Below are 20852 nucleotides of genomic sequence, written 5' to 3' on the forward strand. Positions count from 1 at the left end.
AGAGGGAGCTGTAGAGGTAAAAACTGTAGAGGAAGACAAAGACTGGAATACATCCAGCAAATAATTGAGGATGTAGGTTGCAAGTGCTACTCTGAGATGAAGAGGTTAGCACAGGAGAGGAAGTCGTGGTGGGCCACATCAAACCAGCCAGAAGACTGATGGAGAAATAAATAAATTAAACAGACTGCATCACTTTTAACTGGCTGAAAAGAGGTGCGCCATGGCCACACAGTCTCTTATCGATCACAACTTATTTTCTGGCATGATCAGCAACTCTTTCTCCCAAAGATGCATGACAGGCCATCACAGCAATGACAATGCAGGGCACGGAGTCAGTTATGTTGTGAAGGGTACATGCCTCCTTGGTTGTGGTGTCGGCCATCTCATTCCCACAGATATCCGTGTGTCCTAGTACCCAGCAGAATGAGACCTCCTTCCTCTGTCTTTTCAAAGTGCAGAATGGCATCATGGATGTTCTGTACAGTTCTATCTGCTGGATACATAGGCCGGATTGTCTGCAGCACACTAAGGGAGTCAGAGCATATGATGAATTTGAATCCACATTCACGTTTCATCTGATCCACAGCATTAAAAACCACATAGAATTCAGTGTCAAAGACAGTAGATGCACTAGGCAGGTGGAACCTAAAGACAGAGGCAAGAAAAATGACAGAACAACCGACAACATCCCCCTCCTTGGACCCATCAGTGCATATCATGGTAGAGTCCTAGTACTCATTTAAAATGGTAATAAATTTATTCTTAATAACGTAGTCTGGAGTGAACAATTTGTTGCACTCTGTCAAACCTAAAATTATTCTAGGTTTCAATAACAACCAGGGTGGAGGTTTGCACCAACCCTCCGTCTGTATGTTTGGCGGACACACTCCCAGACCCAATAAAAGCTGCTTTGCCCATATACCGACCGGTTTCGTCCCTTGTGGATGGTTGCAACAGAGTCATTCTAAAGATTCACAGATATTAATAGCTGCAGGGAAAGCCAACAAAGTCAAAAATGACTGGAGCTTGAGCGTCTGTTTCACAACAAGGAAGTGCTGCTAAGCAGCTAATGGCAGCTCCTCTGCCTCTGCACAAAATCTCAGTATAGGGCTCATCCTATAGTCTCCTGTGGGCAATCTGATGCCCTTGTGGTGTACAGAGTCCAGCATCTTGAAATACATTGGTCATGCCCAGCCATAGACTGTACAACCATAATCATGACATGATTGCACAAAATCCTTAAAGAACTGCAGCAAACAGGATCTATCTGCACCCCAGTTCTTACCATTCAAGCACTTCATGATATCCAGAGCTTTAAGGGTTCTTGTTTTAACTCATTGAGATGTGGCAGCCAAGTAAGTTTGCTATCAAATAAGATACCTAAAAACCACACCGTATACTTAAAATGTATAACAGTATTCCACAGCCTTAGTTCTGGAGGTGTAAAAAGAGAACAATTACATTTAAAATCAATACAAACCATTTTCTCTAGGAAGAAATTAAAACCTGTCTGAGCAGACTATTCTTCCAGTCACGTAAGTATCAACTGTAACTGATGAGATGAAGATATGAGACTAGAAGTGGAACAGAAAATGGAGAAATCATATCAACTTGAAGCTGCCTTATGGTAAGTTTATTTTTTTAAAATTGGCTTACCTAAAGAAACTCACTATCCTCCACTTTCCTCACATGAAGAAACCATTTACATTCTGAGACAGGCATTTCCAGAATTACGAGGTTTTTTTTAAGGTGAAATGTTTCCTAAACAGCCAAAATATAGTACTCTGCTAGTTTTTGTAAGGGCTGACAGAAACAGCACTTTAAACGCATTTAGTTCCCATAAATCTCAGATTTTTCCAATTCTGGTATTCTGTTTCCCGCAATGATAACAGCAGTCTGTTAGTGTATGGTGGGTGGTAAACTGATTCAGGTCGATTGGTAAACATAGTTTTATGGTTGATTAAATGTTTTCTGTACACTTTTTTTTTAGTCAGCTGGCATTTATGACACCATTATAACCAACATTGCTGAAGTGTGGTTAAACTACTTACAGACAGCCGTATATACAAAACAGAGTTAAGTATTTAACACATACTGCAACACCTACAGGTTAAATGCAGCTGCTTTCTCCAGCTCAATACTTACTTTTTCTCTGGACATGCAACTTCTGGCAATAATTCTATGTGTACACTACAAATTCAATAATGAAATTAACAGTGTGACAACAGAACTGAAGTCAAGTTAGATTTCCATAATTTCTTGGCGGGAAATATGAGTTTCCCTGATCTGTACTGATCTAGTCCATTTCATGTTTTTTCTTCCTTTTTCTTTGATTTATCATTCTGACAAGCCTTAAACAACTTTTTTTTTTTTAGTGAAGAAGGAGAATACCTACTTTTAAAGCCAACTGTTACCCTTCACTTAAAAATGGGGCTACTTCAGCCAGTGTACACAATTTTACACATTTAAGAACTTTGTCGTAATCTCTTACTGTCCACGCAGACTTTCTTTTGAAAGTGTCAGCAACCCACCAACTTCAACGAATTTTTAACTGCTACTGTGAAACAAAACTGGCTGACAGAGGCAAAGATGAAAATGCATGGGACTGATTTAAAACATTCATGAAGATAACTAGTATCCTTTCCTCAGTGTGCGCACCAAAGTTGTTGGACCACTTGCTCTTGGCAAATATGAGGGGCAGTCAAAGTTTTAATTACCACCTCAAAAATTTTTTACTTGCAAGTACATATCTGCAGTCCTGATATAAACTGAAATCTCTGTGCCACAGTACAACAGCATGTCACAAGAGCAACCAAAACAAAATGATACAGCCCATTGAGAAAACGAAGCAACACACAACAATTCATTTTCTCATGCTGAGGGGGTCGAAGTGTACAGCAACAATGCATCAACATGACACTATGGGTGTTATAGGCCCTTCAAGTGTAGTCAAGTAAATCTGAATGATGATGAATGGAGTGGCACACTATTTCTCTGCAAAGAACCAGGATTCTTAATGGAAGTGGGTGCCCTGGTACTCCAAGACTGCCATACCACGATTGAGGTGACTGTGAAACAAGTCAAGATCAGTTGTGGCTCAATTTTTAACATATCACACAACATTTTGAACAAAATAGAGGTCACCCCCAACTGGGTTCCACCAGTGCTCACACAGGTTCAAGAAAGTCCTCCAAATTGAGGCAGCAGCAGAAATGTTGCAGCTGTGTCAGACCAATCCCTGTTACCTTTTTAGCTCAGTGCTGGATACATCACTATGACTCCTAGACAAAGGAGAAGTCAAAATCTGGATTGACCAGTGCCAAGAAAGACCATGGCCCAATCATTATCAGACAAGTAAGATGACGAGGGTGCGTTTTTTTTTGTGAGGGAGGGCTAGCTGTCATGAAAAAACATTACAGGAGAGCTGTCTACGGGGATGGTTTTTGCTCCATGAAGACATGCCTACTGATTCTGCACAGTACACAGACTAAGATACTGTTTCTTTGGGCTATTGAATTTTGCCTCACCTGTGAGTGAGTTTTTTCACTTTCCTCAGATGAATAAAACATTATGAGGCAGTCATTTCTAGAATTATGAGGTAATTTTCTATGTAAACTGTTTCATGAACAGCCAAAATGCAGTCTTCCACAACTGTGGTCCCCTCTAAATAATCTGTTGATGGGAAAAATCTATTACATTGAGTGCTGATATGTAGAGGACTATCACCACTACCACCATGTTTCCCAGCTGCAATTTGATTTTTTAAGGTAATAATTGAAAATTTATGATCCATAGGTTGCACCAGTACTGTCTATCAGATGTAATTTAATCTAGAACAAAACCACTGAGCAACTTACTACTGTCTTGAACCTATCTTTTAATCAAAGTTTTCTTTTAACTAAAGAAAACAAAGTACCATGAGCATTATTTCTGCAACACCAGATTCTTAAATCTTCCATGTTGCTATAGGCTTTATGAGTATTAGATCATGAGACAATAGTACACTTAAACATGTTTAGTAATATCTGTGAACAAATTTAAAATACAAAAGCTAAATACCTCCAACAAGTTCTGCCTCTCTCTCTCTCTCTCTCTCTCTCTCTCTCTCTCTCTCTCTCTCTCTCTTTTTCCAAAACATAATATATCATATCCAAAGCATGTTGTGCATACCTGGGTGAAAGTGGAATATTATGTTTATAATGTCTTGATCTCCCCATGTTATCTTCAGTTTGTATTCTTTATATATTGGTACAACATAGTCTGTCCACCGGAAAGTGCGCATCCTGGTAAGATTCATTAACATAACACCAGAGTTGACTCCTACGCAGACAAAAAATACATGTGTAATAAATTTTCAGCCTTCTAAGCAATCACTGAGCAGCAATCAATAATACTGTAGCAAACGGGATAATGAAAATATACTGCAACTGAGAAGGAGCTTGTTAACAATAATTACAAACAAAATATTTTAAAATATTTTCAGGCTGACAGGAGACCCACATGGAATCTATGTACAGCTAAGAACTGAAATATTTAGTGCTGGCTTGTAAGATAAGTCTTTGACGCTAGTCCTTAACAAAGAAAATGACAATAGTCAGAAATACCAATGGCAGCATACCAAGCTGACACTAAGGTATGACAACAATAGTGATATGTTCAGTACTCCCAAGTTTTTTAGTTACTTGTGATTAAATTTATTGATACATACTCTTGCATAGCATAGTATCAACGAAGTTTCTGTTATCATTACAACAGTGATCATATGACAAAACAATGCCATAACATGTGAATACAAATCAGTATTGCTGATTAAATGTGTAAATTTCACAGTTTTTTTAGTGTTATCAACACAACCTCCCTGAAACTAAAAGATGATTAACTTCATGACAATGAAGTACTGAAGTACTGAAGAATGAAGTACTTATTATGTTGTATCAGTTTCACATATGATAAATGTTCTTCAGTAAATGTACTTTTTGTGACAGAAGTGCTTCCAAAAAAATGAAGTGAGATGAGAAAGTATTACGACACTGCAATCTGAAATGTTTGTGCACTTTGACGACTACAAAGCGATACATGTCAATCTTTTCATACAGTTCAAGTCTCTTTATATGACCCTCTCTTACTTGTTAGTTTTTTCTTCACACCATTCAAGAAAGTCAGTGCATTGCATAGTAATATTCCATGAAACATATTTTATTGTTGCTGTAGCGTAATATTAATTTTGACAGACTGGTAAATAATGGGAAAAAAATTATTAGATCTTTTCACATATTCTACAGATTTTTGTAGTTCAGCACTGATGCAATGTACGTCAACTACCACACAACCAAGAAATTATATTACGGGACTTTACGGTTTAGATGACCCACATCTAAAACAGAGTAGACTTCAAGTCAGAATGACTGCAGTATCATTTTCCACCTTTGGTCACTAATTTTCAATGTCGATACTTTTGGGAACTGATTATTGTTTCTTTGTCAATAACAGGATTTTCCCAGTGATTCACTTTTTGTAATTTTGTCACATGAAATTTCTTATAAAATATTAGTAGGTCAACAGACTAGTAAAATGAAATAAACATATTTGCAGTGTTTTACTATTAAATGTAGTTCACTGAGAAAGATTTAAATCAACTTTGCACCCAGTATAAATTCCTTACAAAGTTGACACTCTTCGGATAATTTTCACTGTAAATTTAATGGATATAACTTCTTGAAAAACAATGTCTGTTTAGCTATCTGTGTTTGTTTCAAGAGAATGACACAATGTGTGTGTTTCTGTACGCCACACAGTAAGTATTAGAGTACACAAACCTTAACACACAGCAGTTGTAATGACAGCCTAATTTTGAGATTACATCTTCTTAAGCAAGTAGCAAAGCAATGACTGTGTTGAACATTAATGAAAGGTTAACCGTATGATAGGCTACATCTCTATGCATTTTTCTGTCTTTCATGGGTTTATTTGCATCATTCTCTACTCAATTTGCACATTGATACTATTAAAAACATATTAAACTAAAATAGAAAGACTCATGGGTATCACTAGGTAACTTTTAAAAACTACCTACACTATCACAATGTCATTTATTATCGATTCTACAGTTCCAATTTCAGCAGTTCTCTTACTGATAGACATTAATTTCCCACTCAGCTGGATATAAAATTTATTTATTGAAAGTGGCATTTCTTATACTTTTGCAATAAATTTTTAATTATTGGTATCTGCTGCTTACTTTGCTTCATCATTTGTTATGTTATAAAGGTGTGTGTGTGTGTGTGTGTGTGTGTGTGTGTGTGTGTGTGTGTGTGTGTGTGTGTGTGTTTTCTCTCTCCACATGCCATTTTGGGGAGCATGAAATCCCTCTCAGATCATTGCTCACATTGTCCTATCAGGTGGACCGCAATGTCGGATGTTGTGATGTTGTGCTGAAATCTGAACCTGGCTCACCAGTTTAGTAGGCTGCCAGTCTCGTGCGACACTGAAGTGTTAGGGCAAATTCTGTGCTGGACTGGAATTGTATTGGTAGACCCCTGGGTTACCTGTTCCTACTGGCTGATGTGCTGACTTCAGTAACGGATGCTGGATTTCATTATCTTCAGCTACACATTGGTGATCTTCTCGTGAGGCGGCAAGTGTAACACCAACACTAGGACACACACACACACACACACACACACACACACACACACACACACACACACACACAATATGTTACTATATCATAACCAGAGAATAGAGTCTGAATGATATGAACACAATCCTACTGACTGAGTGCTCTTCAATAGTGGGGGTGGAGTATTCATGTCATCGAGGAGAGGCTCCACTCTATGATGTCATTCATAGTGACCTTATCGGTTTTGCTTTTCAAGTTGTCAGTGGTCTTCAGTTCCACTATATTTGCTTAATTAATTTGTTACTGTGTCTTTACTGCTTAGTCAAAACCCTGCAAAGCAACGCTGCAACCTAACTAGTGTCTCTTACATAATATTACGACTGCAGTCCGATCTGCACTCTTCTAATGATTTTTTTCTGGGCTTGCTCACGGTCTTGTTCAAGAGTGTTGAGGTTCCTGTCTTCCTGCCTGAGTAACAGTGTTGAAATGTTTACGATTCCCAGCTGGCGGCTGTTGATACTTCCATGTGACTGAGTAATGTCAGCTGTTCGCATTTACAAAATTTTACTCTTCTGTTTCTTTAATAATTTGTAGTGTAACATTCCCCTCCACTTGAATAAAATTTAGGCTGAATTTTACCTCTTTCTATCCGCTTGGTTAACTATCTTACATACTGACTACTCTGAACTGTTTGTTCCTTTAGAACATCTTACCCTAGGAAAATATTATTTTTCTAGCTTGCTGTTTTTACCATTTACTCTAAACACTCTTACTAGGATGAATCCATTCCACAGTAATGTCATGGATGGTTGTTCCCTTTCCACTATTTATGCTCTTTATGAGACAAAAGTAGACTGCATTAATAAAAACTAATAACACTTGGAGATCTTTTGGTAATCTATACTGCTTACGATGCAGTGGTGCACGACTACCCGATGGAATACAGCGATGTGCTACAAGCGTGGCTGGTAAAGGACATTTTGAACTGAACAAACCTCTGTACTGAACTAATGACGACTCCATGACTGATCAGTTGCATTCATTCCGAAATCATCCAGGCTTACTGGCACCATAATCTGGCGATTTATTTCAGTAGCATGTGCTATATTTCTTCGTATCAAACAATGCTGTTCATCCAAAATGTCATTACTCAACAAAGGTCCTATTAAACATAATGCTTGTTGTGGAACATTGACATCTATCTTAACCCAAATTAATTTCTTGTACCTGCTGGTAGTTAGTCATACGAAACAACTTTTAATGTAAAATTAAACAATATGGTGATAGAGACCTTTTGAAGTCTCATACACCTGTGATGTATAAATGTAGATTGAAGTGACAAATTAAACTTTGTAGCAACAACAGGATTTGGACCCAGGTCTCAAGCTCAGTAGGCAGATGTGCTAACCACTAAGCCACCCAGGCACAGAGGTTGGCATATCTGCCCAGTGAGCAGGAGACATGGGTTTGAATCCAGGACCAGGTATAAATTTTTATTTGTCACTTCAGTCTGCATATAAACTTTTAATGTACTTGCACATAGTTTAGTTGGTACTGCCTTAGCGATAGTGTACCTTGTGACACAGAAACATCTGCAACTATTGCACCCATCAAAAATGAATCCCCGTCGAGTTCAACAGTTCAGTGCAAAAGGTTGATTCTAGCATGGTGCCTAAGCAACAAGTCTACTTCAAATATTGCAGGAAGTCCCTGCCCCACAGTTGGGAACACTTCCATTTGCTCCTGAAACCATGTGGTTCCTAACCAAATTTAAGCTGTGTTGACCTCACTGAATCTATTTTTTTTACCCCTATTGAGCACAATCTATATCTCGGTATTTTTAGTCTCCATTTGTCCATAAGATCCAGGTTCACAACTGATGTTTGTGCCCCAGTATCTACTAAAAACTTATACTTCCTTTTATTTATCCACATTACAAACGACAATCTGTCTCTGCAGATATTTCTACAGTACTGCGATTTACTGGGAATGTTTCCCAATGGAAGGAACATTCTCCATTGGTGTTTAACTGTTTCTTTTTCGCACTGCACTCTCCCTGTTTTCTAAATTCACAATCCCAAACCTTATGCCCAAACTGTTGGCAATTATAGAATTGTGGTTGGAAACCCTGCATCTTAATGCCCCTGCTGCCCACAACCATAACGTTCTTTACCAGATCTGAATATCTTCCATTCAGTATGCATCATAGCTGCACTATCCACTTATTGCAAATTCATAGCAATATAAGCCTAATTCCTCAGGGTCTCCCACTCACACTTATCGTGAAAAATTTGGGTAGACCCATCTGGGAAACATGTCCAGTGTTGTATTTTCAGCAAGACTCTGCATGCACCTGGCTTGTGTGTCAACTCTTAAGTCTGTGCATCAATTTTGCATATTCTGTCAGAAAATAATGTCACTGTTTCATTCATCTTCTGTCTTAAACTATTTAGTTTCTCCCTAAAAACCTGTGTACTGTTCAGTTTTCTATACATCTGATGCAAACCCTCTGCTAAGTCACTGAATGTGGGCAACGTATTAAGCACTTCATGATACAAGATATAGGTTTTTAGCCTGACCCACGATACGTAACTTGGCCATCCACGAGCAGGTTTCATCTGACCAGCTACTTAATGTGGCTAACACATCATCTAAAAACACAGTAATGTCCTCTGTTGTTTTTCTGGAGAGAAGGGGGTTATGAGATTTATGGCTGAAGGATCACCAGATGAAGGGGTGAACATTTACTACAGTTTTAACTTCGATCAAACCTGATTATAGTTGCTGTTCTGTCAATAAAGCTTGTAACTGCTGACTTAGTTGTACATTAAGTGTGTTCTGTAGTTCATTATCCTCTAACTATTTGGAAACTTATTCTATATGATCCCTGTTTAGTACTAACTGTCTGTGTCTGTGACATTTTTGTGCAATTTACCTTTCTCTGTTTCATACGAATCAAACTAGTATTACTTCTGACATTAACTCAATTGTCACAAATACAAAAACAAAATAATCACATCTAATTCCTACACCTAATCATTAACCAATGACAATCTGAACAATTTTCTACCATGTGACTGTATTTTCTACATGTAGTACATATTGCTGGAACAAATGTATCAAATGGCGCACTATGTCCTGTTAAGTTTTACAAAGTGCCGGAACAAAATACCCTTGCTATATATTACCCTTTAACTGCAACAAATCTGCCAGTTCTCTCTGTCTATATAAGGTACCTTCAAGGTCTAAGTCTTAACCTGGACATAGCAAAGAATATATTTCCTTCTTTTGAGAACACACGACAATGTCTTCTCCTTGACCCACTCTCTGTGACTTGCTGCTGGTGTTGCCCTACAACACTTACCAACACTGGGCTGAAGCACTTCCGAAACCAATTTGTTATGGTCACCGACTGCCAGGCTGGAAACCCCTACAAGTTTTGTCAGGATGCGACAAAGGACCTGCATGGCATTGTTAAATGCAATGAAACAGTATTCAAGATTATTTCATTTATTACTCAGAATACAAATCATTGCCACGACTTGTGCAATGGCCAATGGCTATGTAATCCAGAGAGGAATCTGCTGAATCCACCAATGGACTCTAGATTGCCGAGGATGCTGCTCCAGCTCACAATAGAAGTCTACAACACCCTTGTGCGGTGGTTTGCTGTCCGCTGCCCCGTCAATAGCCCTGCAGGGGCGGTGACCACCATGGTGTGTGTGTGTGTGTGTGTGTGTGTGTGTGTGTGTGTGTGTGTGTGAGAGAGAGAGAGAGAGAGAGAGAGAGAGAGAGATAGATAGATAGATAGATATCAGTGGTGGCTGCTGTGCTGACTTCAGTATTGAGTGCTAGAATTTCATTATTCATGGCTATGAATTACTGACCCTCTCATAAGGTAGCAAGCGTACGACCAACATTAGAACACTCTCACACAAGATGTTACCATACCATAATCGGAAAATAGGGTGCAAAGAACATGAATGCCATTGATCCTACTTACTGAGTGGTCTAGGCTAGTGGGGATGGAGTATTTATGTCACTGAGGACAGGCTCTGCTCTACGATGTCATCCATAATGACCAAATCATTTCTGCTGTTCTAGAGTTGTCAACGATGTTCAGATCTGCTACGTATGTGTAACAAAATTTATTACTGAGCCTTTACTGCTTTGTTAAACCCCTGCTAGGTAACATTTTGAAGGTAGTCCACTCTGCACTTTTCTAACGATTTTCTGCTTAGCTAATTTGCAATCTCACTGAAGAATGTCGAAGTTGCTACCTTCGTGACCAAGTAACAGTGTTAAAATGTTAACTCTTCTCGGATTGAACAGCTTTCAAAACTTCACCATTATTTTGTAATGGTGGCTGTTTGCACTTAGTAAATTTTACTCTCCCATTTCCTTACTAATTTTTTGTGCAACACTTCACTGACCTCCCTACCTGAGCAATAATGGAAATTGTCTAGTTAACCATGTCTAACAATTGATTCACACAGTATTCTTTAGAGTTCAGCATTACTAATCAGTTATTTTTATGCTTACAAGTGTGACGCTCTTGGTGCAAGTATTAAATTTCATCTTTAGAGTAACCCAACTGCACAATGGAATTGACTGTACACAACTCCATTGACAAACCTAATTCGTGGAGTCACCTACAATCAGGCTTCATTTCAACTCTGTTTACTTCGAAGACTCGTTCTTCACAAGAAACGTGTTTATATACAATGCCTGCACTTATACACCCTGAGATGAATAACCCGACATTCAATGTATTGTATCCCCAAGACTTTTGCCTACGAACTGCATGAACCAGTCAGATGCATGATGATATAAATTACTTGTTAATAGTAAACAAAGTTTACAGAAGATTCATATAAACAGTTTCCTGGAACTACAGATTATATCACTAGAGAATTATCAAAGGCATATGAGCAACCCAAACTAACATACCTAGTTTTCCATAATATGGATGCCTGGCAAATCTGTTGTACCAGCCAGTATTTGGATCTTCATGTTCAGGAGTTAAAGCTGCTATCTGAGATGAATTCATAAGTTCAAAGTGTCTCCACACATCCTCTAATGGTCCAAGAAATAAGGTATCTGTATCCACATACAAAAGAGCATCAATGTGGCTCAGAACTGTCTGTAAATAATAAATGGAAACATTATGTATCATACTGACATCATTTGATTGAGTATTATAGTTATCTGCAGTTACTCACAGGCAGAAATAATCTTTGAGCTGCACAAGGTTTGAATAAACGTCTCCACTCACTAGTATCTCCCTTCAGGGGGAATGTGATATGGTGTAATTCATATGAAAATGAGTTATTGACCAGATTTTGCCATTCATTGAGCTGGAACAATACAGAACAGGTATTATTTAAAAAGTTTGCAATGTGATATCAAGACTCAAAAAGAAAATAAGGAAGTATGAATATAACCTGTCATTCAGAATGATATTTTCACGTCGCAGAGGAGTTCACCAACATAAAACTTCCTCGCAGATTAGAACTGTGTGCTGGACCGAGACTAGTTGTGATTTGTGCTTCGGTAACTCAGTTGGCAGAGCACTTGGCTGCCAATGGCTAAGGTTCCAAGTTTGAGTCTCAGTTTGACACACAGTTTTAACCTACCAGGAAGTTTCATATCAGCACACACTCCACTGCAGAGTGAAAATTTCATTCTGTAAAAATTCCCCCAGGCTGTGGCTAAGCCATGTCTCCATAATATCCTTTCTTCCAGGAGTGCTAGTCTTGCAAGTTCCACAGAAGAGTTTCTGTGAGTTTGGAGGGTAGGAGATGAGGTGCTTATGGAGGCAAAGCCGTGAGAATGGGTCATGAGTTGAGCTTGGGTAGCTGAGTCAGTAGAGCATTTGCCTGTCAAAAGCGAAGGTCCCGAGTTCGTCTTGGTCCGGTACACAATTTTAATCTGCCAAGAAGTTTCATAATTGCCCTTAATACATTTTACTGTTACTAAAATGATGAGGCATCTGAAAGAATCGTGGACTCAGCAAGTAACTGAAAAACGGTATAATGTAAGGCAGAAAGAGGCTGCTATAGTACTGTTCAGTTCTTCTATTGGTATGACCTTAAAAAGAAAAGGAGGGGCAGCCCAGATTCAGTGTACGCATCTCACACATGTGAAAGTTCGTCAAACTGAGATCTTACTTGTCAATGTATATCTTCTTTTCTAATGACAAGGGTTATTTGGCAAGTAAGGTCTGATCAGTTGCGAAATGGAAACCACAGCGAAATTCAAAAATGTTTTATTCAGAACAGTTAGCTACAACCTCCAGCTACTTCTCTACATAGTCGCCACACCAAGACATTTGTTATAGTGTTGTACCAACTTTCCAATACGCTCCTCATACAAGACAGCCATCTGTGCTTCCTGCCAATTCTGTACACTGGTCTGCAGCTCATTTGCTGCAGCAAAATGTTGTCTGTTGCCTTCATGCCCCCGCAGTGTGCGGCCAAAAATTGTCACTTAAAATGAAATGTATGACAGTTACATTATGTAGGGTTGCACAAAATCAGGCAAAATATCTCAGCAGGCGCACACTATTGGCGGAAGATACTATTATCTAGGCACCTTTATGTGCTCACTGTGCACTCAGAGCTGAAAAGAGCAACATGATGTTATTGACAGGCATGCTAGAGACATGCCCAACACATCTGTGCAAAGCTTCATTGGATTTTCATTGTGGTTTCCATTTTGTGATCAATCGGACATTACTTTTCGAATAAACCTCATATTTTGGCAACAGGTGTACACTGCAACCAGTTAAAACCTACAACCCAACTTCAGAAATCTTTGTCCTCTCCAATTCTTTCCACCAGCCTATTCTTCAATAATTCTAGCTTCCTTTCTCTATCCAACTATAGCAACCCAGTCATGTACAGCTATTAGGTTCCGATTCTTTTCACATGTTTTATCAATTCCTCTGTTTCCTTATATATCTATTTCAGAATCACCAAATTTTCACTGTAGAGGTTGGCATATTTGTGTCATGTGTTATCTTTGTTTCCTTTTTTTAAAAAATATTCAAATGGCTCTGAGCATTACGCACTATGGGACTTAACATCTGATATCATCAGTTCCCTAACCAACCTAAGGACATCACACACATCCAGGGCCAAGGCAGGATTCGAACCTGCGACCGTAGCAGCAGCGCGGTTCTGGACTGAAGCTCGTAGACCTGCTCGGACACAGCGGCCGGCTGTTTCCTTCAAAGCATTACTCATTATTGTCAACAAAAGTCACATCATTTGCTGATGTTATTTTCAGTAGTGAATTCTTGCCTCAAAAACAAGTCTTTTCCCTTTCAATTTCAGCTCACTAATCTCTCTTACATAAAATTCGGTCTATCTAACTCTCCCTTCAGAGTTTCCTGTTACTCTGTAATATTCAACCATTGTATGCTCAAATTCATAAATGACTGTGTTCATCCTCTTCACAATGAGCCCTTACCGGGCAGTTCTCAACCACAAAACTGAACAGGGGAAAAGTTTAAATCTAAATCATGTCTTTGGCTGAGACCTGTCACAGACTGAGCTGTAAAAAAATAGCTGGATCAGCTTCCAGTCTCTGGTATAAGCCTTGGCTTTTGGTTAGTAGATTAATGGCAAGTCCATGAAGCTGGTGACTCAGAAGTGATAATCTCTTGCCGTTGGGTGAGTAACCAGTTGGTGGCTAGGTGGAAGCCCTGTCCTTGAGGAAAGGTACTGTAATATGAAATATGCAGATCCCAAGATAAGAAACACTTTTCATGCAAAAATATAGATAATAAAAGCTATGCTCAACAAAAAAATAATAGTATTCAGTTTATTTACCATCGACCAATTACAGTGGAATAGGTCTGAACATTAAATATACAATTAACAATAACTTTACAGTAAAGTTTTCAGATTTTAATTCCACTTCTTTTAGGAATATTCTTATATACTAATGTCAGTGATTATTTCAAAATATTATGTTATCTTATAAAATGGGTGTGAGTAACCAGTCATAAATCTTACGTTTGAAAATATTACTGGTCAGTGACCAAGCAGATGCTGAAAGTTTATTGAAGAGTTTTAAATTCATTTTTTTGTGAGAGTTTGCAGTCTTTGTGGGTCTGTGCCTTGGTATGTCGAAGTCCAGTTTGCCTCTGGTGTTGTGGGACTGTATGTTCTCTCTGGTCTCGAATTCATTTAAGTTGCTTTTGACATAAAGCAGTGTTGTGTAGATGTATGGATTCACAACAGTTAATATCATGTGCTTGATAAAGAGGGGGCAGCAGTGTTCCTTAGGCTTAACTTTGCTCATTATTCTGATTACTTTTGTTTGAATTCTCAGAATTTCACTGACAAAGCAAGAATGTCCACATAAAAATATGCCATAGGAAATGTGTGATTGAAACAGGCCAAAATATACCACCTTTAGATACTCATCAGTGACTACATCTGTCAGTCTCCAGATGAGATAACACACTCTTGCTATTCTCTTGCAGATATGGCTAATATGTTCCTCCCAGTTTAATTTTGAATCAACGTAGAATCCTAACAATTTTACTGAGTTCCTTTCAACAGCTGTAGTTAAACTCAGAATTAGTTCTTGTGTTTTATCAGTATTACATAGGAGTTCATTAGAAGAAAACCAATCATTACTAGTTCTAGTTTTTCCAGTGTTGCCTGATGCAGTTCTGTTGTGTCATGGTGTGTATTGAGCAGTGTTGTGTCATCTGCATAACACACAATTGAATTTGCTCCTTCACAGTAAGGTAAGTCATTAATTGCAATGATGAACAGAAAAGGACGTAGGACCGAGCCCTGAGGCACTCCAGTCTGAACTTCCTTCAGCGAGGAGCATCTATTTTTAATTAATACAAACTGTCTCCTGTTACTTAAGTATGATTAGGTTACATCTAAAGATGGTTTGAGTATGCCATAAAATTCCAGTTTTGCAAGTAGGGTGTTAAATGGTATGCTTTGCTAAGATCACAATGTATAACTGATACTAGATCTTTTCGAATGCAGTTAACAACTGGTTAACAACTTCAGTGACAGCAGTAGTGGTATTTTTACCATGTTGATATGCAAACTGTCTGTTGGAGAGGAGTTAATGCTTTTCAAAACAGTTATTTAGTTGGCTGTACATTAGATATTCAAAAACTTTAGAGAAAATTGGGACAATAAAAACTGGTCGATAGTTTTGGGGCAGATGCTTATCTCCATTTTTAAAGACTGGTATCACTTCAGCAATTTTGAGTGCATCTTGGAAAACTCCCGATTCTAAACACACATTAAAAATGAAAGAAAAAGTTTGACAGATAAAGTGTATTTTTTTTTCATTACATAGTTACAGAACCAATAACAGTCCATACTTTTGGAGTTGGTGAACTTTGCCATAGCTATTACAATATCCTCTGGGGTGACAACATTCCAGTGGAAAGTATGCCTCCTATGGGGCACAGCACCAAGATGATCTAGTGCACAAGAGCCATTTTGCTTGATTTTGTTTTTCAGCTCACTCACTGAGGTTAGGAAGTAATTATTTACTTCATCTGGGACCAGCATTGCATCTTGTGTGTGGGTTTGTGAATTATATTGGTTGATGATGTCCCATGCTGATTTACATTTGTTGGGAGCACTTTCAATGTAATGTTCACATGCATGTTTTTTGGCCAATGACAGTTTGTCTTTGGAGTTTTTTTTTTTTTAATTTCAGATAAGCTCTATAAGAAGTATTACCTAGCTCAGGTCCTTGTTTAAAAGAATTTCTATGTATTCTGTACAGACTGAGCATCTCCTCCCTAGTGAGAGCTAGCTCATCTATATACCCTTTTGGCTGTTTGTTTTTCTGTTTATGCTTAGGGCTACTTTTGACTAATGGTGAGCAGGAGTACCATAACTTTCAAGTATTTTCAGGAAGTTGTTAAACACCATTTCACCAGCACCCTTCCCAGGTAGTGTGTTGTATACAAAGTCCGAGTTAATATCAGATAATCTGTCAATAAATAAATTAATATATTCATCTTTCTGCCCTCTTATCCACATAGCATTAGACTTGATTCTGACTGATGTGTGTGATTTAGGCAACTGATCACAGCAGAATGTTAAAATCAACAGTTCATGATCAGCTATGGCTCCACTGGCAAGTCTGACGTCCTACATATCTCTAGAAAAATGTACTATAATATTATCTAAGCACGCACTATCACGTGTTGGTGTGTAATTTGTACATTGTAAATTTAGTGATCTATAAGACATTAAAAAATGTTCTAGTAACATGTTCATCACTGTTGGCCATTTCAATGTTGAAATTGCTAAAGATAATTAGTTTTGTTTTAGATTTTAGTGTTGTTGTTGTTGTTGTTGTTGTTGTTGTGGCCTTCAGTCCTGAGACTGGTTTGATGAAGCTCTCCATGCTACTCTATCCTGTGCAAGTTTCTTCATCTCCCCGTACCTACTGCAACCTACATCCTTCTGAATCTGTTTAGTGTATTCATCTCTTTGTCTCCCTCTACGATTTTTACCCTCCACGCTGCCCTCCAATACTAAATTGGTGATCCCTTGATGCCTCAGAACATGTCCTACCAACCAATCCCTTCTTCTAGTCAAGTTGTGCCACAAACTTCTCTTCTCCCCAATCCTATTCAAAACAACCTCATTCGTTATGTGATCTACCCATCTAATCTTCAGCATTCTTCCGTAACACCACATTTCGAAAGCTTCTATTCTCATCTTGTCTAAACTATTTACTGTCCATGTTTCACTTCCATACAAATACTTTCAGAAACGACTTGCTGACACTTAAATCCATACTCAATGTTAACAAATTTCTCTTCTTCAGAAACGCTTTCCTTGCCATTGCCAGTCTACATTTTATATCCTCTCTACTTCGACCATCATCAGTTATTTTGCTCACCAAATAGCAAAACTCCTTTACTACTTTAAGTGTCTCATTTCCTAATCTAATTCCCTCAGCATCACCCGACTTGATTCGACTACATTCCACTATCCTCGTTTTGCTTTTGTTGATGTTAATCTTATATCATCCTTTCAAGACACTATCCACTCCGTTCAACTGCTCTTCCAAGTCCTTTGCTGTCTCTGACAGAATTACAATGTCATCGGCCAACCTCAACGTTTTTATTTCTTCTCCATGGATTTTAATACCTACTCCGAATTTTTCTTTTGTTTCGTTCACTGCTTGCTCAATATACAGATTGAATAACACCGGGCAGAGGCTACAACCCTGTCTCACTCCCTTCCCAACCACTGCTTCCCTATCGTGTCCCTCGACTCTTATAACTGCCATTTGGTTTCTACACAAATTGTAAATAGCCTTTCGCTCCCTGTATTTTACCCCTACCACATTCAGAATTTGAAAGAGAGTATTCCAGTCAACATTGTCAAAAGCTTTCTCCAAGTCTACAAATGCTAGAAACATTGGTTTGCCTTTCCTTAATCTAGCTTCCAAGATAAGTCGTAGGTTCAGTATTGCCTCACGTGTTCCAATATTTCTACGGAATCCAAACTGATCTTCCCCTAGGTCGGCTTCTACTAGTTTTTCCATTCGTCTGTAAAGAATTCGCGTTAGTATTTTGCAGCTGTGACTTATTAAACTGATAGTTTGGTAATTTTCGCATCTGTCAACACCTGCTTTCTTTGGGATTGGAATTATTATATTCTTCTTGAAGTCTGAGGGTATTTCGCCTGTCTCATACATCTTGCTCACCAGATGGTAGTTTTGTCAGGACTGGCTCTCCCAAGGCCGTCAGTAGTTCTAATGGAATGTTGTCTACTCCCGGGGCCTTGTTTCGACTAAGGTCTTTCAGTGCTCTGTCAAACTCTTCACGCAGTATCTTATCTCCCATTTCATCTTCATCTACATCCTCTTCCCTTTCCATAATATTGTCCTCAAGTACATCGCCCTTGTATAGACCCTCTATATACTCCTTCCACCTTTCTGCTTTCCCTTCCTTGCTTAGAACTGGGTTTCCATCTGAGCTCTTAATATTCATACAAGTGGTTCTCTTTTCTCCAAAGGTCTCTTTAATTTTCCTGTAGACAGTATCTATCTTACCCTTAGTGAGATAAGGCTCTATATCCTTACATTTATCCTCTAGCCATCCCTGCTTAGCCATTTTTCACTTCCTGTCGATCTCATTTTTGAGACGTTTGTATTAGTTTTTGCCTGCTTCATTTACTGCATTTTTATATTTTCTCCTTTCATCAATTAAATTCAATATTTCTTCTGTTACCCAAGGATTTCTACTAGCCCTCGTCTTTTTACCTACTTGATCCTCTGCAGCCTTCACTACTTCATCCCTCAAAGCTACCCATTCTTCTTGTACTGTATTTCTTTCCCCCATTCCTGCCATTTGTTCCCTTACGCTCTCCCTGAAACTCTGTACAACCTCTGGTTTAGTCGGTTTATCCAGGACCCATCTCCTTAAATTCTGACCTTTTTGCAGTTTCTTCAGTTTTAATCTACATTTCATAACCAATAGATTGTGGTCAGAGTCCACATCTGCCACTGGAAATGTCTTACAATTTAAAACCTGGTTCCTAAATCTCTGTCTTACCATTATATAATCTATCTGAAATCTGTCAGTATCTCCAGGCTTCTTCGATGTATACAACCATCTTTTATGATTCTTGAACCAAGTGTTAGCTATGATTAAGTTGTGCTCTGCGCAAAATTCTACCAGGCGGCTTCCTCTTTCATTTCTTAGCCCCAATCCATATTCACCTACTACGTTTCCTTCTCTCCATTTTCCTACTACTGAATTCCAGTCACCCATGACTATTAAATTTTCGGCTCCCTTCACTATCTGAATAATTTCTTTTATTTCATCATACATTTCTTGAATTTCTTCGTCATCTGCAGAGCTAGTTGGCATATAAACTTTTACTACTGCAGTAGGCGTGAGCTTCGTGTATCTTTGCCACAATAATGCGTTCACTATGCTGTTGGTAGTAGCTTACCCGTATTCCTATTTTTTTATTCATTATTAAACCTACTCCTGCATTACCCCTACTTGACTTTGTATTTATAACTCTGTATTCGCCTGACCAAAAGTCTTGTTCCTCCTGACACCGAACTTCACTAATTCCCACTATATCTAACTTTAACCTATCCATTTCGCTTTTTAAATTTTCTAACCTACCTGCCTGATTAAGGGATCTGACATTCAACGTTCCGATCCGTAGAACGCCAGTTTTCTTTCTCCTGATAACGACGCCCTCTTGAGTAGTCCCTCCCCGGAGATCCGAATGGGGGACTATTTTACCTCCGGAATATTTTACCCAAGAGGACGCCATCATCATTAACCATACAGTAAAGCTGCATGCCCTCGGGAAAAATAACGGCTGTAGTTTCCCCTTGCTTTCAACCGTTTGCAGTACCAGCACAGCGAGGCTGTTTGGTTAGTGTTACAAGGCCAGATCAGTCAATCATCCAGACTGTTGCCCCTGCAACTACTGGAAAGGCTGCTGCCCCTCTTCAGGAACCACGCGTTTGTCTGGCCTCTCAACAGATACCCCTCGATTGTGGTTGCACGCAAGCCTCCCCATCAACGGCAAGGTCCATGGTTCATGGGGTGGGGAGGGGGGGGGGGTAGGGTGGAGGAGGGGGGGGGCGGAAGAGATTTTAGTATTTTCCTCATAAGCAGCTCAAATCTTTCGAAAAATGTACTTACATCTCCACCTGGTGATCTATATCACCTAACAATTATAGTATTCTCTCCATTTAGTCTTATACAGCTAAATTCTCCATCTAGCTCTGCACAGTAAGAGCTAACATCTATTTTGGTAAACATTATAGTATCTTTAACAAATATTAGAACACCTCTATTCTTTCTTTCACTTCTACACATAATGTCTCCAACAGCATATCCTTGAAGAACTAGGTACTTGACCTTCTGTCAGCCAATGTTGTGAGACACAAACAACATCAACGTTTTCAATACTACAAAAATGTTCTAATTGTAATACTTTGTTCCTAATATTTGTTTGAATCACAGTAACAGATTTATGTTTATTGTTTATTGTCTGTGAACACACTCTCATTTGAATGTTGCTTTTAGCACCTAGTTCAAGTACAGGAGGTTTATTACCCGCCAATTCACTAACTTTTATACTAAAAAATGAGGTACATTCCAGGTATTACTCAAACCGCTACTTTTGTAGATTGTTTTACTCCATGTGAGTCTTTCTCTAATTAGTTTCTTTGACACGTTCGC

At 38.7% G+C, this 20852-nt stretch overlaps 1 protein-coding gene across 8 annotated transcripts in view; it reads right to left on the minus strand.

Moving 5' to 3' along the window:
* The window catches only part of LOC126248040 (glucoside xylosyltransferase 2), a 170053-nt gene that overhangs the window by 49369 nt on the left and 99832 nt on the right, over nucleotides 1–20852 (minus strand). For all 8 annotated transcript variants that reach the window (XM_049948667.1, XM_049948669.1, XM_049948661.1 and 5 more), the window contains exons 3-5: nucleotides 11842–11976; nucleotides 11570–11762; nucleotides 4171–4320 (exon numbers count right to left, since the gene is read on the minus strand). In XM_049948667.1, the coding sequence (XP_049804624.1) occupies nucleotides 4171–4320; nucleotides 11570–11762; nucleotides 11842–11976 (478 nt within the window). The remainder of the gene's footprint in view (nucleotides 1–4170; nucleotides 4321–11569; nucleotides 11763–11841; nucleotides 11977–20852) is intronic.

This window comes from Schistocerca nitens, chromosome 3, assembly GCF_023898315.1.
Source record: "Schistocerca nitens isolate TAMUIC-IGC-003100 chromosome 3, iqSchNite1.1, whole genome shotgun sequence".
Lineage (NCBI taxonomy): Eukaryota > Metazoa > Arthropoda > Insecta > Orthoptera > Acrididae > Schistocerca > Schistocerca nitens.